The 23,723-nt window shown below is 38.6% G+C and overlaps 2 protein-coding genes across 2 annotated transcripts; one reads left to right on the forward strand and one right to left on the reverse strand.

The window, feature by feature from the left end:
• Positions 1–290: 290 nt before the first annotated feature.
• On the reverse strand, positions 291–5,546 carry LOC144651473 (kelch-like protein 18). The gene is made up of 5 exons (XM_078511415.1): positions 4,537–5,546; positions 3,661–3,807; positions 2,662–2,830; positions 1,866–2,000; positions 291–1,013 (listed from the first exon to the last, which is right to left on the reverse strand). The coding sequence occupies exons 1-5, from the start codon at positions 5,474–5,476 to the stop codon at positions 593–595; spliced, it is 1,812 nt and encodes a 603-aa protein (XP_078367541.1). The 5' UTR covers positions 5,477–5,546; the 3' UTR covers positions 291–592.
• Positions 5,547–7,214: 1,668 nt separating this feature from the next.
• Positions 7,215–23,007, forward strand: LOC144649551 (eukaryotic translation initiation factor 2 subunit 2-like). The gene is made up of 10 exons (XM_078509065.1): positions 7,215–7,365; positions 7,459–7,633; positions 9,523–9,617; positions 10,162–10,281; positions 16,982–17,063; positions 17,544–17,611; positions 17,943–18,091; positions 18,652–18,708; positions 19,341–19,426; positions 21,020–23,007. Exons 1-10 carry the CDS (start codon positions 7,348–7,350, stop codon positions 21,193–21,195), a joined length of 1,026 nt encoding a protein of 341 aa, XP_078365191.1. The 5' UTR covers positions 7,215–7,347; the 3' UTR covers positions 21,196–23,007.
• The last annotated feature ends 716 nt before the right edge of the window (positions 23,008–23,723 follow it).

A 23,723-nucleotide genomic window follows, 5' to 3' on the forward strand; every position in this document is an offset into this window, starting at 1 on the left:
AAAAAGAAAAAACTGATAGCCAAACTGGCTAAAAACTGGTAGCCAAAAGAGTAAACAGACGATGTTTTTATGTCACCACTTATGGAACTAGTAGTAATGTTTCAAAACGTCTACTGTTTCTTCGGCCTTGGTTACCCGCCTTTTCTCTTATGTCTTGCGCTTCGCGCTTTATGACCTGTAAGAAAGAGGTTGGACGGCTCATATGGAAGGAAAAATTGTGCTGTTAGCTGTACAAGGAGAAATATTGTGGATGGTTCATATCTATTTATCGTGATAAATAAGAAAGCAAATGAGTTTTTTCTTTTATTAGTTGAACTTTCTCCTGATTTCTCTTTGTGCCATATTGTTTATCACGATCACAATAAACACTGAGTTTTAAAAATACCAGAGCTGCCCTAGTCTTTTCATAGCGATAATAATTCGATTGTGCGTTTTACCAGCTTAACGATAACGAAACGCTAACTTAACTTTGTTTACGAAAAAAGAAAAATAATCATTCAGTCTACGAACGAACATGCGCATTAAGTACCACAGCATAAAGGAACGGTTCAATTCAAGATTACTTTCAAAGCCAGATACAGCGCTACACCCATCAGCATATAATGCACATATGGCCGCGGCTGCCCCTGCTTTTGGGTTTTTGTTCGTTCGTAGACTGGAAGGATAAAAAACAGCATCGTACACCAGTTGTGGGACGCGGAAGTGAAGGCATGCGCTGCCATACACGAGTTGCCACGTCGAAGCACTCAACGGAATTCAAACTGATCCCGTCCCATCCCCCGACGAGGTAGATTTTGTTGTTGAATACGCACGAGCCCGCGTTGGATCTGGGCGTGCCCATGGGAGCGACCTGCGTCCACTCAAGCGTCGTAAAGTTGTAGCACTCTACGGATCTGAGAGTGTCGTTTCCATCGTAGCCGCCCAGAACGTACATTTCGTCTTCTGTAACAACTGCGCTTGGAAATGAGCGTCTGTCACGCATGGGTTGGACCTCTGTTGAACTCCACGTGTCCCTGTTGAAATGAAAGTAAAGGCTGTGACGATTGAAACAAAAAAAATTGCGGGAGCAATTATAAATTTCAGATTTTGGAAATGTTTCCCCGTTTGCCTGCTGTACACAACTTTTATTGCGAACGCAAAGTCTGCTTCTGAGAAGCAAAGAAAGGGTCAGTTGATTTTTTTTTTCAGAAACACTTCCGCAACAAGTTTCACTGAAAATAATGTTGACCAGATTCCAGGCTCGCGCGGGGCTTCACATTCCCTTCTTGTGCATTGCGCATCCTTTACGGCACTATTTCCCGTGTGAAATTTTCTTAGCTTGCCTCAGCAAAAAGCAAACAGTTGGTATTTTCCTGGATGTAGGGCTAATGCTCGACATCTAAGCTGCACAAATTAAAAATTTCGATTACTATGGCCATCAAATTAGAGCGTTCACTTGCCTACTGTGGCGTTACAACAAAGCGACATTTGGCTAAAAAAATGTAGTGTTATGTGCTTTAAAAAGAGGCGAGAAAGAACACTCCTCGAAACGTCTTTTCGACGCCTTTCCAAGACGACGCGCTTGACATTTTGCTCCTTTTTATAATGTGCCAAGCGCCGAAGAGAGTTCCCCCCCCCCGCCCTTTCCTTAACAAATGAGTGTGAACGACGCTACTTCTTCAACAAATCACAAGCAAGAACAACTAGCTCGAAATTAGGTTACCGTATGCGCGATTTCCCGCGCTTGAAAGTTTTATGTTTTATTTGCAGCGAGCTCTGATTGGCTCATTGCATCAGTCTTGTTAGCTGTGATTGGTCAGATGTCAGTACTTCAATTATGATGTTACTACAATCATCTCAAAACCGCCCTAAACAGATCGTATTACCTTGTGGTATCATAACACTCCACTGTGTTCAGAATACTCGATCCATCATGGCCGCCAATGACGTAAATGGACTTCCCATGAGCCACTGCGCAGATGCACCTTCTTCTGGTCGGCATTGGAGCCTTCGCACGCCATCTTCAAGAAAGTTAACTAAATCAATTATCGATACATTTCTTGGTATCTTAAGTTCGGGCCAAACGAGGATGAGAGTTGATGAGAGTTGACTCTCGTGAGAATTTTCATCAACTCTCATTGACTATCATCAACTCGGGCCAAACGAGAACGGAGTCCGTCAAACTCTCACTGACTCTAATGAAAAATTTGAGCAGTTCAAAGGATCGATGAGTGCGCACGAGAGTTCCATGCCAAACGAGAACGAGAGTTTAGAACTCTCATCAACTCTCATCTTCGTTTGGCCCGGGCTTAAGACATAATTTGGCTTTGCCTAAAAAGCCTATCCAATCGAGCAGATCTTTCAAACATTTTTATGTTCTCACGTGTAGTCACTATGTGTAGTCTGACTAAAGTTATTTCTTTTTTGGGGGGGGGGGGGCTATGTGCGCATGCGTAGCGTAGCCATTATGCAGGAGAAACTGTAAGGCTTTAGTTTTTCAAAATAGGGGGAAATTTTAAGAAAAATGTAATTTTAATTTTGGGAGAGTGTCTCAACAATTTTGCTTGTTGTTGTAGTTGCAGTATAGAAGACGCATTCACGCCACTGTTAGTTCATTTAATTACTGTTTAATTAGAGATCCCACAGATTTCTTTTGTTTCCTTTGACCTATTTTTCAATTACCTGCCAGATTGAAAGCCAAAGCATTCCAGGGTATTCAGCGTGTTTTGTCCGTCATAGCCACCGACAATATAAACATGACCATCTACCTCGACGGATCCATGTTTGCTTCTCCGTGACAGCATATTAGGCAGGTTATGCCACTCCTTCTGTCGTACATCATAGCGCTGAGCTGGGAACAAACATAAGAGCAAACGCAACATTTTTTTAACGTCAATTAAAAAACTAAAAACTGCTAGTTACTGTTAAGGCTACATGATAATCATATGCCCAAGAAGCTGAACGAGCCAGTTCTTGAGTATTATCAAGATAAACTTGTCGCGGTCCATTTGGCGAATCTATAAATTGATTGGTTGAGCTATCGGTGACTATCAATCGCGCTTTCTTATATTCAAAGTATCTTCAAGATTCAAAAAGAAAAATCAAAGTCAAATAAAATAGTTTTGTGTGATAAACTATAAGAAACGTCAGCTAACTCAATTGACAACTCGCTTCCGCTTACCGATGCAAGCGTATCAACGTTGGTAACATTTTTCCAACTAAAGAAAACCTCTATTACACTTTTGCTCCAAAGCTGCTTTTCATGCATTCAAATAGGTTCATATTTAAAGGCCTGGAAAAACGGAGGTGTTATTACTGTCACAAGTATTCGCAAGTTGAACTAGCGTAGACCTGCGTTGGGTTGCTAAACGCACACGCAAGTTTACTTGCAACTAAAGTACACGTAAGTTAGCAAAAAAGAAGCCATTTCAAGGCTACTGCGAGCGCCGCAATTCAGTACTTGAAGTAAACAACAAGTACTTATGTTGACTTGCTTTAGGAGGCCTAATGGTAAAAAAAACCTTGCTTCCACATGCGCGTAAATTTGATCAAGATCACAGTGAACGCACTCATCTCAAGTCAACGCAAGTACAGGCCAGTCCTGGCCAAACAGAGTCGCGAGCAGACGCGAAGTTTCGCCAAAAAGCCGTTAAAGTTTTCACGCGCAATATTATGTGTTACCTATATCGAGTGTCTCGGTGTTGACGTTGGAGTACCCTCCTGTGACGTAAAGCTGTCCTCCATAGCTGGAAATTCCATGGTACCCACGATCCCTTGTAAACCGCGGCAAGTCGGACCATAGCTGGGTCACCACATTGAAGCCGTAGACTAAAAAAAAATAGTTAGCAAATATGTTCAGTTTCGATTCATGATTTATTAACTGCGCGTATACTAGAGGCCTCGCCAAACATGGTCGCAAGTAGACGCAAGTCAGTCGCAAAATGAACTTGCGTACAGACTCGCGTTGCCGGCCAAACGGACTCGTAAGTTTACTTGCAAGTGCACACAAGTTGTTAAAAAAGGTCAATTCAATGCTACTGCGCGCGCTGCAATTCAGTACTTGAAGTAACTCTCAAGACTTGCGTTGACTTACGTTGGGTGGCCAAACGGGGAAAAAACTTGCGCTGACTTGCGTGCAAATTTGATCTCGACCAAAGTGAACGCAAGTCATCGCAAGTCAACGCAAGTGCACGCAAGTCCTGGCCAAACGGAGACGCAAGCGAACGCAAGTTAAAAACTTGCGTCTACTTGCGCGTCCGTTTGGCCAGGCCTTAAGAGTTGCGTGCACTAACGTCTCTCGAGTTCCCTTCTTATTTAGAGAAAAGTATTATTTTAACCAAATCTTCGTTTGCGTTTTTTAACAGGGGTGCTTATGAGAAAAATGTTTTCTAATGGGAGCGTTTATCTGAGGAAGTCGGGCGCTGAAACTTGCCCATCGTTGCGGTGACCAATCAGTGTAGAAAAAACAACTTACTTTTAGTAGTTTTAAATGCTTTATTTACGAGCTGCAAATGTGATTGCTTTGTCGTGAGTTGTGCAAGAGGTAATCTTTCCTACCTGTACTCTGATTGTGATAATCTCCATTGCCTCCCATGGCGATGAGAATTTCGTGAAAGCGTTCGTAATTGCGTGGCCTGGTTCTCGTGCTGTCCAGCAGTTGGCGGCGATCTGGTAACAAATGATAATGCTGTGCTTCTTGCAGAAATTCCTTGCACCTTGGCGAGGTGTTGAAAAGTTCTTCGTTTTCAACTACGTCAACAAGATAATACGGTGAAACAAGAGGAAGACGAACATCCTCCATTAAAACCGGAAAGAACTCCCGTCTGTTTTCTCGATCGTAGTTTATCCAACCAAGTAACGCTTCGTATACCTTTTCTTCGTTTTCCACTGAAATTTCATCGCTCTGGAGTAAAACCTGTATTTGTTTCTCGTCCAAATTCAGGAACTCTTCACTCTCGGCCACGTGGGGGAAATTTTGAAAGATGAAATTATTTGTAATCGTCCAAAGTTTTTGACACGCGTAAGTCTCCGCAAGACTTTGAATGCCGAGACAGTTCTTGACACTAAGTCGGCTTTCAAGAAAACGCGAGCATGCATCTTTTACAGACTGTACAAGCATCAGATTCGCGCCTTGAAGGATCGGCTCGACGTTGTTCCAGTCCAGTACAATCTCGCCAGTGTAAATAAATCTCAATATCATTTTCATGCTGTCCTTATCGACGCCTGTGATTGTGATCTCGCGTTGGTTACGTTCCTTCATGTTTCCGTTGAACATGGCGAAAAAATAGTCGGAGCTGGCGGAAAGGATATTCCTATGCGCTTGAAACTCTTCGTCTTCAGACTTGATCGTAACATCGCACATGATGCCTTGTTTTTGGAGCCCACTTAATCTCTTCAAGACATCTTTTGAGTATTTTTCATCCGAAAAGACGAAACTATCGTCCATAGCTTGTCTTTTCAAATTAACCTTCTGAGGCAATCGTCTTTTCGGCCGCATAAAACTACTCTAACATAAAGGCTACATTGTAAAAACCAAGCTTATCTGAAACTGATTCTTATAACGTACGGCGTTCTCTATTATCACGTAAAATTCGTAATTAAAGCGAGATGGTTATATCATCATTAATTAGATCATTAGTTCTGCTTAATTAATTATACCATAAGGGTTGCTCCTTGATGCAACAAAACGAATGAAATTTATTACATTTTGTCATGTCATTCAGAGCAATAAGTTACACTTAGTTTAATTTTAAAATCAGAAAACAGCCCGAGCTTGCGCGAACCCGCGCGCGCGCTCAGCCATATACACAACCTGGTTACCAGGGCCTCTCCCTTTCCTCCTTTGTCTCCTCGACGACAAGGGAGGAAAAGGAGAGGGGGCCTGGAACGAGGTTGCCATATACATAACGGATGCGTCAGTCTTTACTTCAAAAAAATACGTCAACAACTTTCCCAGGCTCTCTATCTCGGACTACAAGGGAGGAAAAGAAGAGAGAGCCTGAGAAAGAGGTTGGAAATACGTTTTGTAGAATTTCAATTCGTGTCAAACGCGGGCTCAGTCCATTCTCGGATATTCCCCGTCAGGTCGTCTGCATCAGCACTGTCTGCAGTTGGGCTCGACACAAGTCCACCATCATCGCTTCGTCCAGCTACGATTGACGAAGTCCCGACAAACGGAAAGTAGCAAAGAAACCAACCTCGTATGCGCATCTGGGCAATAAACTTTCCACGCGCACGCTTATCAGTGTAAAAAAAAAAAAATTAAACTTGAAGAAACTTCTTAGTAGCTTAATATATATAGACGACGTAGAAATACGTTTCCAAAGAGTTTCTTAGCAAAGTCGTGGCAAATAGTTCTACTCTGGTTCTAGTTGAGTGCTTGCAGTGAATTGCGTTTACTTTCCAGTTGATCGTAATCAAACAGGGAGTGAACAGGTTCGCCGATCGACGGATTTGGCCTTAAAGCGCACAAATGGCGGACTAGAAATTGAGCGGATTCGCAGATTTTCCTTCGAGACTTTTTGAGAAATGCAGAATATAATGTTACCTTCGTATCGGCAAGAAGTGATGAAAAACTTCTTAAAAAAATGGGATTTTAGAATGACTACAGTCCGTTGCAGTGAAACGAAACGCACCCTGCAAGCAGAGCCCTTCCTTTTCCACTGATCTACTTGAGAATAAATGACTTCAAGGAAATGACACGATTTATGCAGAGCCTCTTTCTACTTCTCAAATATCAACTGCAGGGAAGTTAAAAGTGGCTCTGCTCGCAGGGTGAGTGAAACTATACCACAGATAACTTTCAAGCACTGATTGGGCCAAAAAAAAAGCCTGGATCGGTGAATTTGCGTAACCCCTTTTCCCTTCCCCCATCTTATTTCTACACTGTCTCAAGTTTTCACCGTTTTGCTATCCACAGTCACAGCCAGTTGGTCTTGAGAAAGTTAACAACTAACAGTTATGACTAATACTCCAAATACTGAAAGGCTGTTTTCAAAAATCCCACTATAAAACAAGGAGAAACACAATCGCTTTGTTTTTGACGTACATGATGAAACGAGGTTTGCTCCCTTTTTGTTTACAAAGGTTTTTCTAATTCCAAAATTAGAAAATAAACGTGAAGGCATTTCTTTTTCGTATCCGCTTATATCTTTCCCTCCTAATCACTTGCTTATTTTGGCCTGCGCCAGAGGCTGTGCATGTGAAAACCGCGTGTTGTTGAGCAGACTGGAAACGAATCTGGCGTTTGCTCATGCGCAAATAGGCTGACGCAACTACTGCATGTGGAAAATTCTTCCCGCAATACCGAGAAATTCTTGCTAATAATTTGGAATAAAGGCCCTTTTTTCGGTGGAATTAGACATAAAAATGGCCGAAGATGAAGCGGTAAGTATACTGTGTTTGTTAACTAATGTACTATTGAAAATTTAGGTCTTTTAGCCAGTCTGATGTCCTGTAATTTCACTGTGAAAATCGTAGATGTTCGACCCAACGATGAAGAAGAAGAAGAAAAAGAAGAAGGTTCTTTTAGATCTTGATGCTCTTGAAGAGCCAAACGCTCCCTCCAATGTGGATGAGAAAAACGAAAATGCTCCTGAAAACGAGAATCAGGACAATGTAGCGACAGAAGAAAAAGAAGACAAAGAAGATACAGGTAAAAATGATGATGACGAAGTAACATGAAGAATATTATTGCATTGTGTGATCTTCTACGCTAATTGTTGGTCATGTAGTGATCTTGTACTCAACGTGATCACTTCTAGAGCGTCACAGTGGCTCCTTACGTCCTAAAATTGGAAGCGAGACCTAATTTTTACGCGTATAAGTAATCACAGTACTTAGAGTTTTCTTTCATAAGCATTGTAACGGATACTGATGGAGCTTTCATGTATGTTGAATGAATGATATTGATATTGTTTGCATGGATCAACGTTATCAATAACCTCACATTTACCTAGAGGCTGACATGGAGAAAATACACTAATTCCCACTCACATCAAAGCCGAAACATGTTTTAAAGCTGTTAGTATAAAGCTGTTAAGTATTAAATTTTTGCTTGAAACATTGTGGCCATTATAGTGTTCCCATAGAAAAGTTATGCATACAGTCGAAGCTCTCGTAGGCGGACACCCTCGGGACGCAAAAAAAGTGTCCATAACTGGACCTGGCCGCGTACGATAATGGTTTTCGTAAGCAGCCACCAGAGGTGTAGGGGGAAAGATGGCCTCTTACGGGAGCTTGCCCAGCTAACAATAACCAGACAGACGTAGATGACGACAAAACAAACACTGAAATATGGTACTGTAATTACTGTAAAATCATTGTGACGAATGTCGATGTGAAGTTGATTTATAAAAACACGATACAGAGGTTGTTAATCGGATTTTCTTTGGACTGTCCGCTTACGGGAGCTTAAAAACAAAGAAAAAGTCTAAGTCGTAATCTCTAAAAGTGTCCGCGGCCGCTTACGGGAATGTCGGCTTACGAGAATGTAAAAATACAGAGTTTGTATGGGAGTTAAAACGGGGTTTCAGACAAGGCGACCGTAAGTAGAGCTGTCCGCTTACGAGAGACTCCGTTAAGAGAGTATTGACTGTAATTGGAAAAATGTTTGAAGATTGTTGCAGTTTCTTCTTTCAAAACTAAGCAGGGCAAACATTAGATTAACAAGCCACAAGTGTCATGGGAGTGGCATGACTCACATCTTTACTCCCGTTGCAGTGTCCTTCCATGTTCCTTGTGGCTTGCGCCTTTGCTGCTCACCACTACGGTCTAATTTTGCATTCATTCTGTTTGTGGAGAAAAATCATGACCTTTTGCAGACTGAATTGAATGTTGTTGAAAATACAGTCTTTCAGTTTCAGCCACATACCATATTTATTTGATTAAACGCCTTTCTCGAATGAACGCCGCATTTTAGGGCAAAAATATGATAAACGCCGCCCTCAAATATTAATAAACGCTGCATCGTGGTGCAGCCGTGGCCTTTATTCAAATAATAGACTCAAAAGGCAAATGCAGAAATAATCAACCTAAAAAATATTTTCCTTGATTGTAACAATGTTTTAAGATATTGAAAATGACTTTTCAGACATACACTAAAACATGGTTCTGTTTTTTAAATTCAGTTTTCATACCAAGAAAGAAATAAATAAATTGAATTTTAATAAAACGCCACTCTCGTAAAAGCGCGCCCTCAAATAAATGCTTCACTTGAAATGTGATAAATAAATATGCCCCGTAAATAAGGCTGGATGTGCATTAACATTAGTTTCTCAGAAATTAAGCGCCATGACATATGATGTATTTCAGAATAAATATTAACACTATAAAGACATGACGTTTCGGTAATAACATGTCACCATTATCAAATACAAATTTTACAAGGTACGTAACGATATTTATAGAAAAGAGAGTGTGAAACTTCATTGCAATAAATGAGGCGTGAAAAACAGAAAAATGTGACTACAAACGATGTAGTCAGCATTTGACTCCTGGAAAGATGACTTAAATTTATATCACCCACAAACCAATTTGTTGCAGATATCTTGGATCTTGATGACTTTTCTGGAATGAAGAAAAAGAAAAAGAAGAAAAAGAAACCTTACGATATGGAAGGACTTGAGGATGCGCTACCGGTCAGTAAAGCTAATAATGATACCGTATTGGTAAAGCATATGGAAGGCGGAATGGCCTAAGGTTTAGTGCGCTGGACTCCAGATTGAGCGGCCTGGCCGGTGTCATTGTGTTGTTTTCCTGTGCAAGACACTTCACTCTCACAGTGCCTCTCTCCACCCAGGTGTATTAATGGGTACCGGCAAACTCATGTTGGGGGTAACCCTGTGATGGGCTAGCATCTTATCCAGGGGGGGAGTAGAAATACTCCTAGTGGCTTCATGCTACTGAAACTGGAATAAGCTCCTGCCTGTATGGGCCACTAGGCTTGACCCAGACTTAACCTTTACCTTATTGGTAAAGCATAGACAAAGTAAGCATGCTGATTTCATGTGCAAAGATGCGCTGCATAATGTTATGTTTATAAATACAGTATATACACTTGTGGGCTGATGCAACCATGTTGAAAGAAGCTGGTGTACATAGATTGAAACTAAAGCATTTCTGCCCTTCTGTTTTAATACTGTTTTAATTTCTTTGCTGAGTATGTGAACTTTTTCACTTCAGGATTCCTCAACTGATAACAAATCAGAAGAAACCGGAGAGGGAGAAAAGGATTCAGTAGCTGAAGCTGTAGATGACTTAGACTTCAGTTTTTCAACAAAGAAGAAGAAGAAAAAAAAGAAGGTGTGTAAAGCTGTGCATTTTGATCAGTTTTTCGAGAATTTTTTCTTTAATCGTTTGTCATCTGTTCAGTTAAATACATATACCAGTAGCTTAACCCTGGTTTATGAACAATGGAAACACACGTTTAAATACCAGAGATACATTTTATGCATCGATTGAATGTTGAAATCTTAATGATTGCAAGATCTGTTTGATTTCATGTGCATATTGTGAATACAAGTCTAAGAGCAAGAGGATGAAGAAAAGGAAAATTTTGCAGTAGCAGTTTGTGCTTACACTTGAGTCTAGCCTGTCTTTCCTGGCAGTGAATTAAGGACTTTTGTCATGTGCTTACTCTTCTACATGCACTTGTTCTAGCATTGCATGTCAAGACCAGGTTTTATTAATCTCGGGAGGGCACGTGGTCACGATGGAGTGAAGACGCGTCTTGTTTGAGCTCCGACTAAACCTGAAATTTATTTCATTTTAAATCATCTTTTTGTGAAAATGCTTCATGTCAGGTAAAACTTTAAGATCCGGAAAGAGCCTGCCAAGTTTAAATTGCGGTAAACAACGTGAAGACAAGCCGCCGCGGAAAGAAAGCAATAAGCCGACGCCGAAACACGAAGACGCCATGACAGCTGAAGTCTTGCAGGAGTTGAAGTCTATGAGGAATGACCTCACAGGACAAATTAAAAAGCTAAGTGTCGATCTTACAAACTTTCAACAGGACACGAATGCAAGATTAGCCAAAATAGAAAGCGTAATGGCGAAAATTGACGAGATAGATAACTTGAATACCAGAGCAGACAAGCTCGAAGAAGATGTCGGCCTTATGCAGGTTTCTTTGACGACTATGAATTCTACAGTTGCAGCCTTTAAATCTAAAACGGAAAGAAGCAACGAGGAGCTCAAGAATAAAGTGGAACACTTAGAAAGATATTCTCGAGACTTCAATATCCGCATTATAGGCGTCGAAGAAGAAGATGGTGAAGATTGCATGTCGATTGTTATTGATTACTTCAAAACTCTTGGCTTTGAAGACGCCTTTAGAGAGTTGGAGAACGCTCATCGAACAGGAAAAAAGCGGGTCGATAAAGCCAGGCATATTATTGCGAAATTGTATAGTAGACCCTTCAAGAGGAACCTACTTCGAGCCGCAAAAAGTCCAGAGAAGAAACATGTGCTTAACGGAGTAAGAATAGTCGAGGACTTCACACCTGGTGACTTTGAACTGAGAAAAAAAGCGCTGCCTAAAATGAAAGAAGCTTTTGAGGCAGGAAAAAAAGTTCGGTTCACCAAAGGAAAGTTATTGATTGACGGTATGGTTTCTACTATTTGACAGAATGCATTAGGTAAAATAGATCATTTATATTCTTTATGTTTGTTCCTGAAAGCAGTCGGAGCGCAACTAAGATCAGCGCAATAATCATCGCGCTTCTGTTTTTCACTCGCTGTCGGAATGCTTGTGCATTGCTGCACAACCGCGAATTTTCAGAGTGGGCAATTGTCGTTATTTAGTTGCTTTTTCGTCGCTTTATTTTTAAGCGTATATACACCGTATTACTTGTTTACCTCAAATACTATAAAATTTGACACCATTGACTTAAGATATACAGTTTACATTTTAGCAGGTTGTAGTTATTTATTTATATTAAGATCCATTCCCTCCGATTTCATTTACTATATTACTTTTACTTGCTCAAATGGTTTCGGGTAGGCTTATTTCACTGAACATTCGAGGCATCAGCAACTATCGAAAACGAAGAACAATTTTCACTTGGTGCAGAAAACAAAAAGCGGATGTTATTTTTCTACAGGAAACTCACTCGACTGAGAAAATTGAATCTCAATGGAAAAGAGAATGGGGCGCTCCATTCTATTACTCTCATGGGGCTAGCAATGCCCGAGGGGTTGCAATCTTAATCCGAAACAACTTTGATTGCATAGTAGAACAAAAGGTAGCCGATGCACACGGCAGATTTCTTATACTCAAAGTATTACTCAAGGGAGAACAAGCTCTTTTGGTTAACATATATGGCCCAAATCGAGATAATGAATTAGTAGCTTTTTACCTTTCGCTGTTGCAAACTATCGAGGAAAATGACTTCGACACCATTGAAAATATCATTGTGGGTGGAGACTTCAATTGTCCGTTAAACCCAACTGTCGACAAAAGAGGTGGAAACCTTTTTCCAAGACAATCGGTAATTAATACAATACAAGAGCTACAATCGGAACTGGATTTGCATGACATTTGGCGTGTCAAAAACCCTACCACGCGTAGTTATACGTGGAGTCAGTCAGAACCTCAGATTTTTTCTAGATTAGATTATTGGTTAATTTCAAATTCTTTGGCAGATAACGTTAATACTGTGGATATAATACCCTCTATCAAAACTGATCATTCCGCAATAACAATAGAATTTCAAGACGTCAATGATAAAGCTAAGGGTCCCGGCATTTGGAAACTCAATTGTTCCCTACTAAGCGATGAGGTTTACGTTGAAAGAATAAACTCTTTAATACCTACTTGGGTACAAGAAGGGAAGAAGGATCTCAAAGACCCGCGATCAGTATGGGACTGGGTAAAATATAATATTAAAAAATATTCGAGAAAATACTCAATGAACAAATGTAAGGAAAAAAAAGCTGAAGAACAGATGTTAAACAAGCAATTTCAAGATGCGTATAAAATTTTTAAAGACAATCCGTCCCAACAAAATTCAGCAGCTTTAAATGCGGTACAAGAACGAATTGAAAAACTTTATGAAAAAAAGGTTGAGGGTATAATTGTGAGATCCCGGGCACGCTGGCATGAACACGGAGAAAAAAACTCCAAATATTTTCTTAATTTAGAGAAACGTAATCATATAAAAAAGCATATTCGGAAACTTCGCATGAGCGGCGTGATCACTACCAACCCTTATGAAATTTTGGAAGCTGAAAAGACATTTTATGAGAACCTTTACAAATCCAAGCATAACTGCTGTCCACAAAACCAATCATATTTCAGGTATGAAGACCTGCCAATACCGACTCTCTCTCAAGAACTCAGACAAAGTGGTGAAGGAGTAATTAGCCTAGAAGAATGCACTGAAGTTTTAAATTCATTCCCTTTAAATAAGGTTCCAGGCAATGATGGATTACCAGTAGAATTTTACAAAACGTTTTGGTCTTCAGTTGGGAAACTTCTAGTGGAATGTTTTAACGAGTCATTTGAAAAGGGGGAAATGAGTTCATCCCAAAAGCAGGCCGTGATTACGCTTATTGAAAAAAAGGATCAGGATCGCTGCGAGCTTAAAAACTGGAGGCCAATCTCACTTTTAAACGTTGACGCGAAAATAGCTTCGAAAGTTATTGCCGAAAGAATGAAACGTCTTTTACCAGTATTAATTCATGCAAATCAAACAGGATATATTCCAGGTAGAAATATTGGGGAAAACATACGTTCAATTCTTGATATAATGAGCTTCACGCGAACTAAAAATTTGCCAGGTCTACTGTTATTCATTGACTTTGAAAAAGCTTTCGATAGCTTAGAATGGGATTTTCTTAATAAGTGTTTGGATCTATTTAACTTTGGACCTGATTTCAAAAGATGGGTTAACACCTTTTACAAAAATGTCAAAAGTTGCACAATAAACAATGGATTATGTTCCCACTATTTTGATATTGAACGTGGGGTGCGACAGGGTGACCCTCTTTCTCCATATCTTTTCGTAATAGCTGTTGAAATATTGGCTATTGCTGTTAGAAATGATAAAAACATCAAAGGGATAAAGTTAGATGGCACGGAAACTAAATTGTTACAGTTTGCTGACGATACAACTACTATTCTAGCTGATTTGAACTCTGCTCAGGCTTTGCTTAAATTACTTGATTACTTCGAGAAAATTTCAGGATTAAAATTAAACGTCATGAAAACTGAAGCCATGTGGATTGGATCTCTTCAGGACTGTGAAGAGGAACCAGTTGGATTTAGGTGGAAAAAATGTGTCAAATTTTTGGGTATCTTCATTACATATGACGTCAAGCTACTTGTTGAAAAAAATTTTAAACAAAGATTGAAGAAAATTGCAAAGTTAATAAATCTTTGAAAGTCAAGAAACCTTTCCATTCATGGCAAAGTCAACATAATTAAAGCAATCCTTCTCCCAAAAATGATCTTTCCAAGCTCTTTTTTAAGCACTCCGTCACCTGTAGTAAAAGAATTTAACTCCTTGGTTTTTAACTTCCTGTGGAATGGGAAGGATAAAGTTACCCGACGCTCAACGTACGCACCTTATACCTTAGGTGGTCTTAAAATGATCGACCATGAAAACATGATAAAAGCACTAAGATTAAGCTGGCTGAAACGAATTATGGATGTAGAGTGCTCTGGCTTTTGGAAGCTTTACCTCAATTATCTTTTGAGGAACCAAGGAGGATTATTTTTCTTTCAATGCAATTATGATGTAAATAAATTAAATATTTCATCAACCTTTTACCTTGAACTTTTATCATGGTGGTCTGAATTAAGAGAAAGCGCAGACCCTGACAGAGGTTACAAATATATTTTTTGGAATAATAAAGAAATTTTGATTGAGGGCAGGACTATTTTTTATAGGCATTACTTTAATAATGGTGTTGTTTTTACAAAGGACCTGCTTTTTGATAAGACAAACACTGAGTCTTTCAGTACCATGAAAATACAAGGTTTATCAAATACAAATTTTTTAGTTTGGACTGGTCTAAGACAATCTGTCCCACTGAACCTACGTGGCAATGTGCCTAGCTCTAAGGAAGTTCTTGATATAGAAAATTATAAATGTCGAAATTACTATTGTCACTTAATAAAACTCAAATATGAAAAACCTAGCAAATGGGATAAACTCGGTCTAGAATTTGATTTGAGAGAAGATCAAATTTCATGGGCATACCTTCTACCTTTGAGGGTAGCAAGCGAACCTTATGTACGCTCCTTTCAATACAAGGTGTTAAATTCTATTCTCTTTTCAAATGACCGCCTGTTTAAAATAGGCTACGTAACAAATCCTAACTGTACTTTTTGTCAAGTGAGTCGAGAAACTATCAATCACTTTTTGTTTGAATGCACTTTTTCAAAGTCTTTTTGGAATACGGTGACCGTTAATATTTTGAATAGGCTTGGTAGTTTCGGATGTCTCTTGTTACGTGATGTTATTATTGGAATTCTGAAGGAGGGAATGGACTTGGTAAACTATATAATAATTTTAGGAAAAACGTATCTTTGGACCTGTAAACGAAAAGGAATTAAACCCAACTTTGATCACTTCAAACAAATTTTAGAAATCAAATACGAAACTGAAAAATATATCGCTTTAAGACAAATCAGATTAACGTGTTCAACAAAAAATGGAAAGCATTTGAGGAAAACGTCTAGAATAAGTAAAGTTAAGTAATAAGTTAGGTAAGGTAAAGTAATTACTCCTGTTGTACTTATAATTTTGTATGTTTTAGTATACGGTTTAAAAAAAAAAAAAAAAAACCTTGAGAAACTAAATTGTAAAGTAAAAATCTATTGCACATAAGTATAGGTTAAATCTTATCTTCTAATTTTGTAAAGTGTTGATTATCAATAAAAAAAAAAAAAAAAAAAAAAAAAAAATTAAAAAAAAGGTTTTATTAATCTCTATAAATTTCTCACCAAACCGCTTCAGAGAAATGAATATTTTTTTCCTACATGGTGTACAAATTCAGTTGCTGACTCATTAGTTTGTTTAATCTCATTATATGACTGCTAAGCTTTGTATAGAATAGTCTGAATTTCAGACATCCCTCACTGGTCGCCTACTTCCGAGAAGGGATGTCTGAAAAATTCCGGCCCTAATGGTGTGCGGTGACGTCACTACACTTTGGTTTAATTCATGTGGAAAACTTTCTGTCGAGGCCATGACTTTGTGAAAGAAAAATCGCTTCAATAAAGGATTACAGGGTAAAAAAATAATTGTTTTAATGGTAAACTGTTGAAAACTTGAGACAAATGGATAAGATTTTCATCAACTGCAGGCTATATTCTTTACGGAACCGATTTAATTTGAATTGATTTGCTTTATCTAGCTATCAAAATATAGTATGTTACGCAGCTGACAAATACAACAAACCTGTGAGTACTTAAATGAATCAATTTAGACCGTTACAGAGGTATCAAGGAACGGAATTCAATACAAGAATATCCTACTTGACTGTGGACACTGAGTTTAGAAATCACTGGCTCGTCGAGGCTGCAGGACATAAGCGTTGAGCGGTTTTGTTGTCAAAACAAGAATATGTATAAATATACACTGCATGTTGAAGCGACGAATGGCGCCAACTTAAAACCTACTGGTTTCCTATTACTATTCTGCATAGTTCTGTAGGTAAACAGAAAAATTAATAAATGACTAGTAATTTTATTTCTGTGGAGGTAAACTCTTTCAAACTCTTTGCAAACGTTTTGAAATTACAATCCTCGCACGTTGAAATTCAGTCATAATTTCTTATAATTATGCAAATAATTTGTAAATCAACCAATCAAAATCACTACCCGGTTTTCGGGTAGTGAGGTCACCGGACGGCATATAGGGCCGGATTTTTTCAGACATTCCTTCTCGGGAGTAGGCGACCAGACAGGGATGTCTGAAATTCAGGCTATGCATAGAATTTTGAGAGGAGAAATTTGGTTCTGATCAGCTCTGTTATTAATGTTATCTTTCAACAGGTTCTGGTTGACGAACCTGACATGGCTGATAGTGGAGATACTAAGGCTATGGAAAATGGTGCAGACTCTGATATTGATGATGGTATGGTGAAATTACTTTTCTACAATAATATAGAGTATATAATTAGAGTATAGCCTTTGTTTAACCAAGGATGCTATGAAAGCAAAAAGATAGATTGACTTGATTTATACTAGAGAAGAATCATCCTTCTGGGACAAATTTGGCCAAACAACTAATAGTTCATCTACGAATAAATACAGGCAAATTGACAGATTATCCATCCAGTCACAAACTATGTTCTTAGTTCGTCTTGATAGATGTTCTAAAAGTTCGGCCTAGACAGATGATTTGTCACTGGTATTAATCAAGCAATTCTGAAATTGAGCCATTCTGCACATGGTATATTCAATTCTGTCAATGAAATCACAAAGGATGTTTAAAGAATGCAAGGATAGATCATAATTGACAAACTTTTTGAGCTGTTATAATGAGGTGGCTGTATTGACCAGCTGGTTGTAAGGTAGGGTTTAACAGTATTTTATTTTGTAATTTTGTTCACAGGAGATATGTTAGATGATAATGATGATAATGGCCCAGCATGGAGTGACAGAGATTATACATATGAAGAGGTATTTTCCTTGTGTTGTACTTCATTATGATAGGATTGATCAAGAAATTTTAAAAAGTTCATTTTCCAGACTAATAAATTATATGAGTCCCTGCCGCCATTTATTTTTCATTTCTGGCTCATTAAACACATAAAACATAGTAATTTGTATTAGTAAGACTTGGGAAAGCTTCATATAACAGAATGCACAAAACAGTATTGTCTGTATTTACAGAGGGTACATTCCAAGCCATGGGCTTTGGTGAATTTAAAGCATTTTCTCACTTAAGTTTTAAGAGTTAAAAGTAGAATTCTTTAAAGAACATTGACTGATGGTTTTGTACTCTACACAGTTGTTAACAAGAGTGTTTGATATAATGCGAGCCAAGAACCCTGAAATGGTAACGGGAGAAAAAAAGAAGTTTGTGATGAAACCTCCACAAGTCGTCAGGATAGGAACCAAAAAGACGTCATTTGCCAACTTCACGGACATCTGTAAAATGTATGTTGATGAGAGTTCTGTTCATTGTGACAAAATAACTGTGCCTTTTAATGATACAAACTCTGAAGTTCAAACCAAACTATTGCTTGTGTTTTTCACTGCTGTCAATCTTAATTATGGTGACAGCCAACCAACCTGAAAAACGGAAACAAACAAAATGAATCAAAATCTACCAATTGCAGTTGGCAGACATCACCTTTTGAACAGGTTGTACAGAGTGAACTTCCATTTCTGAGAGGTCCACTCACAGTACTACTCAAAAGTACACGTAAGTCAAGTTTCGAGGATCGAGTCAAGACTGTCAACTTACTTTTGAGTGGTGCTGTAGATGACAGACAGTCATGAAAAACATAACCGCTCATTGAGCAGCATTTGTGTAATGTTTAATAAATGAGCAGCAGTGTTTTATCAAGTTTAAAACACGAGGCGCAGCCGAGTGTTTTAGACTTGATAAAAGTCTAAAACAAGAAAAGAAGTGCAAGTGCAAGAAAAGTGAGCAGGGTAGCCCATTCAGTGTATTGTTGCCTTAGTAACAATGTCATATTCTGTTTCTTCTACAGCTTACATAGACAACCAAAACATCTTTTAGCATTTTTACTGGCAGAGTTGGGAACAAGGTATGAGTTGCTTATTATAGATACATGTACATGTAGATGAGATACTCAATTGTGCTGATAAAGCAACTTTAAGCCTGGTTTTCACTAGCGATGCAAACATAAGCGCAAGCACAAGCGCAATCTCGCAAAAAGGACAAATTTTTACCCTTGTGTTTGTGCTTGCCGCAAGCACTAGCACAAGCACCAAAATGCAATGCGCTTGTGCTTTTGCTTGCGTTGAATCCGTTTTCACGGTGAAATAAGACCTGTTATCCTTGCACTTGTGCTTGTGCTTGTGCTTGCGTCGCTAGTGAAAACCAGGCTTTACTAGTTGATTCATCCCTGGTCCAGGGCTGTTAGTAAGGTTAACAAACTGACTGTACAACAAACGTATATGAACTGACATTGAGTCATAAAATTGCAAGATGGTCTTCTCTGGCTGTTGCCATAAATTTGTGTTCATTTTCTTTGAGTTGCAACTTTGAGTTGCTGGTCATTTTCAGTACACTTGTCGGTCACAGCATCTGGTTACAAACTTCTAATGGCAGCTTTGCCCTCTTAGTTTATGATTTTTTTCAACCAGTGGGAACTTAATTCAAATGAGTATTGATAAGCTTGTGCTTCAAAGTATTTTTGTACTTTGTTTTCTGCAGTGGTTCAATTGATGGAAATAATCAACTTATCATCAAAGGACGTTTCCAGCAAAAACAGATTGAAAATGTGCTTAGAAGATACATTAGTAAGTTATGTTTGTGTTTCTTTTAACTCAGCTGTTCCAGAAAGTTCGTAATCATATGATTACTTAGCTAGTAACAGTGCTTATCATACAGAATGTGGTTTAGACAAATGTGCTGTATGTCAACTATTAGTTGACCAGGTCCAGGCCCAACATTCTATAACTGGATGTTCTTTTGGTTTGTCATGCAATCCAGCCATTACTTGCAGGGGTTTCAATAAGTTTTGGCACAAGTGGGTAGAATATAAAAACAGGCGGGTATCAATGGAAGGCCCAACGGGCCTTCCCCCTCAAGGGGGTCCGGGGGCATGCCCCCCCGGAAAATTTTGAAATTCTATACTCTCGTAGGTGCATTTTCCTGCATTTTGGGTACTTTTAAGATTACTTTGTTGTATGTATGAAGTCAACCAGTGTAAACAGATCTGAAGAAAATTGTGTTACTCAGAAACAGATCTGAAGAAAATTATGTTACTCAGACAATAATGTCTATCAAGGAAGAGCACTCTTTTAATGCCCAAGTTGCCAACACATCTGAAACATGTGATTTTAATTTTTCGTATTCGAAATGATACGCGAACGTTACGCAATAAATCAGTGCAAACTTTTCAAGTTTCTAGGCAAAACCCTAACCTTTTAATGTATTCAACTTACCCTGCGAAGAATTGACCTCGTTTGACCTTTTTTTTTTAGGTTCCGGGGCGTAAAATGCCAACAGCGTCTGTCTTTTATTTTTAGCGGCCATATTAATATTCACGCTTAGTCCCAGTCTCCCTCGATTTCAGAGTGCCTGGTAGATTTTTTTCGCGCTTTGAAACGATGATTTTACGTGTCATTACAAGACTTCGCTTCACCTTTTATGGTCCAAAGGACAGGGTAAACACCAGAATATCTTTTCTTTTCATCTTTTCTTTTCTTTCCCTAGAACCTGACAGGAATTTTATGAAATTTCTTGGTAGAAATTCGTAGCTGCGGTGAAATGATCTGGTCTGATAAGATATTCGCATTACGCTTCAAGCGGGTAGTCCGCCCATCACAAGCGGGTAGATCTACCCGCTACCCGGCTATTATTGAAACCCCTGATTACTTGGGATGAAATATTAAGTGACAAGTCAAATGAAGGTCTTGGAAGGAGACTATAAAAATTTATTTAACAATTATTCCGGGTGTTGAATATGAGATAGTACCAACGAGGCGCATAGTGCCAAGTTGGCTATAACTATCCAACAAGCACATGTATTGTTATAAACACCTGGAAAGAATTGCAATATTTGAGCTCCCGGGCTATTCTCGCTGACACACACACCTATCATATTAATTCTGTGCTCCTTAGTCATGGCCTATAAACCAATCAAAACTCAGGAAATGCAATATACCATGGCTAGTGTTTAATAACGATCGATGATGATGATGATGAGTGTTAAATAACTGTACATAAGAGGCTCACGAATTGGGGTGGGGTAAAGGCTTTTCCAACCCTTTGAATTCTCTGGTGAGGCAGTCAAAATTGCCTGATATAGGATCTCAAATCGCTTGTGGCATTTTGATGTTGGCTTGTTTTGCATCCTTCTAATGCTGTTTTCTCCATCTGTCTAACAGAGGAGTATGTGACATGTCACACCTGTCGATCTCCGGATACCATTCTTCAGAAAGAAACTAGGCTGTTTTTCATTCAGTGCGAAACGTGTGGATCAAGACGATCAGTAGCAAGTATCAAATCAGGCTTCCAGGCTATCACAGGGAAGAGAGCTCAGCTGAAGAACAAACAACAGTAGAATACATCTCTGATGTACTGTAACTGCATTTGCTAGATTTACTTGAATGTGCAGAAATCATTGGGAAATGGTGGTCTGTGATCCTGTAACCCTGACACACTAAAGGCTGAACGCAGATGGATGGCAAATTGTGAAGAGAATGGACTTTGATGAGAAAATGTTATTTTTAAAATTTAACACTAGAAATGTTGACAACTAACAGTAGGATTGAGTTATAGAAGGTGTGCAAATTCGAAGGTGTACATGTACATACAAAGTGTGGATTCCTGTACTTAAATTAGTGATTTCACTCGTAAGTATATGCTTGTATCAAGTGCTCGTGTTCTCAGAGTTGCTGAATAATAAATGTTAAAAGTGTATCAATATTATCAGTATGTTTGTTATATCCAAACTGTTTTTACGAAATCTACAAGCTAGTACAGTGTATTTAGTGATTGACTGACCAAGTGTGAGGGGCTCAGCATACTAAAACTTCTAATAATACTATTATTATCCTGATCAAACGTACAACATTTATTTTAGAAAATGCATTTTGGGCAGGAAACTTTCACCAATGTGATTCTATTTCTAAAACTAAAAATAACATTAAGTAAACTTAGAACTGTTATTACATGACTGTATTCTTTTTGGCTAGATTTTCCCATCTCTGGATTTTGGCATTTTTTTTCAGAGCTTGAGTATGATGTAGGCTTTTTCAATCTCACTGTAATCCAGTTTTATAACCTTTGTGTACTGCAGCACTAGTGTTTTTCGGGGGGGTTTTTTTTTCCCATACCATAAAAGTTTGGTTGTAATAATGCTCCTTTTCAGAAAAATATAAGCCCTTGAATCTAAGCGATTACTGACAAAAAAGTCATAGATATACACCCCTCCTCCCCCCCCCCCCCCCAACCTCATGTAAACCCATGGGCTTCTAGTCAAAATTTAGTTCTAAGGCCAAAAATAAGCTTAAAACTTTTAAATCAGAACTTTACGGTATTTACATGCTAAGGTCTATAAGGTAACCAGGCTGTCATAAGAAAACACTGCTTGGCAGGAGTATAATATCAAGCCTTACTTACTAGAGTTATTTTACATGTAGCTTTGAACTTCAGCCCTGCCAGTGATACAGAACCATTGTGTTTATAGTATTTCTTGTAGCCTTTTCCAGACAAGATTCCAAAACATAACCGGCCATAGGGCTCTCTTGTATCAACTTGGAGAATAAAAATTGATCTTACCACAGTGAGTCATTATTATTTTGTGTGTTGACCATTTTGAATTTTAAAGACTTAGTCAGCTGCTGCGAGGTCTAGAAAGTGGTATCTGGCATGCAGATATTTCAAATGTTTTGAAGTAGGCGTCTGCAACTGGAAGAGTAGGCGGCTGTGACCTAAAGCAGAGCTTGTTTCTCAAAAGCTGATTGCTATGGCCAAAGTAACCGGCAACAAAATGTAGTAGCTGGTTGAACTCTGTCGGGAGCCAGCTTGTTTTGAGAACCCTGGGCATGGTCAAGAAAATAATTTGGAATTGGATGTTCCATTCCATTCTTGTATAGACAATACATGTAATAAAAACAATAATCCTAGAGCTTCAAGCAGTTTTGGTAAATTTTCTGGTTCCAAACCTTGCATTAGCCTGACTGTGTATTTAAATTTTAAAAAATTAAGGCCACCACACAAGTAAAAGACAAATTTTTCTAGGGAATAAATTCACTTTAAATTTAAAATTTCTCTAATTTGATGTTAGAGGCCCTTGTGCCCAAGACAGTGTGTAGTTTCAGTGGAATGTACTTTTTCTATAATGCTCAATAAAAATAATTATGAAACCAAAGTTGTGAACTTTGTGTCTTTTGAACACTACATCTTGGTAGCCTTTATGTGGAAATAATAATATGGTTTAATAAAGATGAGATGTTCAACATGACACGAGCATGGGACAAAGAAAAATTCTGAGTCCTCGACGGGAATCGAACCCATGGCCTCCCAGATTGGGCGCTCTAACCAACTGAGCTACAAGAGACTCGTGAGCTAGTAAATGGCCCAGCTGACAATGAGTCTCTCGTCTCTCTCTATTGCTACTTTCGGAGTTTTGCAAATTGGGGGGGAGGGCTACTACTTTCGGGCACAAGGATAACAAGGTTATTAATCCTGTTAAAAATTATTACATCAAAATATAGAGGATATTGATTTTGGGGGTTTTTTTTTTTTTTTTTTTTTTTTGGGGGGTGTTTTTTTTTTTTTTTTTTTTTTTTTTTTTTTTTAAGGTTAAGAAAATAAAATATTTTAAATAAAATAAAAAAAAAAAAGTAATATTATATTGCCTGTGGAATAAAGGTCATTCTGAAACAAGTCATATTCTGATCGTAGCTTCTTGCAAGTCGTTTGAGGTTGCTACTTTCAAATGGTTATTACTAACAGGTAGAGGATCATTACTTTCGGGATTTGCTAATGACCATGAACATTGGGAGAGTCACAACTTTCAGGGGGTCATTACTTTCAGAACTAGCTCATGACATGACAATAAGGACTCATTGAAACACTTGTTAG

This window comes from Oculina patagonica, chromosome 4 (genome assembly GCF_052425735.1).
Source record: "Oculina patagonica isolate OP01 chromosome 4, crgOcupat, whole genome shotgun sequence".
Taxonomy (NCBI): domain Eukaryota; kingdom Metazoa; phylum Cnidaria; class Anthozoa; order Scleractinia; family Oculinidae; genus Oculina; species Oculina patagonica.

What these genes read in the sequence shown, in the direction of transcription:
- LOC144649551 (XM_078509065.1), top strand. An exon ending in AGAAGAAGAAAAAAAAGAAG is followed by an intron (nt 10,282 to 16,981) that starts GTGTGTAAAGCT and finishes ATCTTTCAACAG; the next exon opens with GTTCTGGTTGACGAACCTGA. An exon ending in TGTGCTTAGAAGATACATTA is followed by an intron (nt 19,427 to 21,019) that starts GTAAGTTATGTT and finishes TCTGTCTAACAG; the next exon opens with AGGAGTATGTGACATGTCAC.
- LOC144651473 (XM_078511415.1), bottom strand. Translation starts at nt 5,476, where the DNA reads ATGCGGCCGAAAAGACGATTGCCTCAGAAGGTTAATTTGAAAAGACAA. An exon ending in TTATCACAATCAGAGTACAG is followed by an intron (nt 3,808 to 4,536) that starts GTAGGAAAGATT and finishes ATTTTTTTTTAG; the next exon opens with TCTACGGCTTCAATGTGGTG. An exon ending in CACCGAGACACTCGATATAG is followed by an intron (nt 2,831 to 3,660) that starts GTAACACATAAT and finishes GTTTGTTCCCAG; the next exon opens with CTCAGCGCTATGATGTACGA.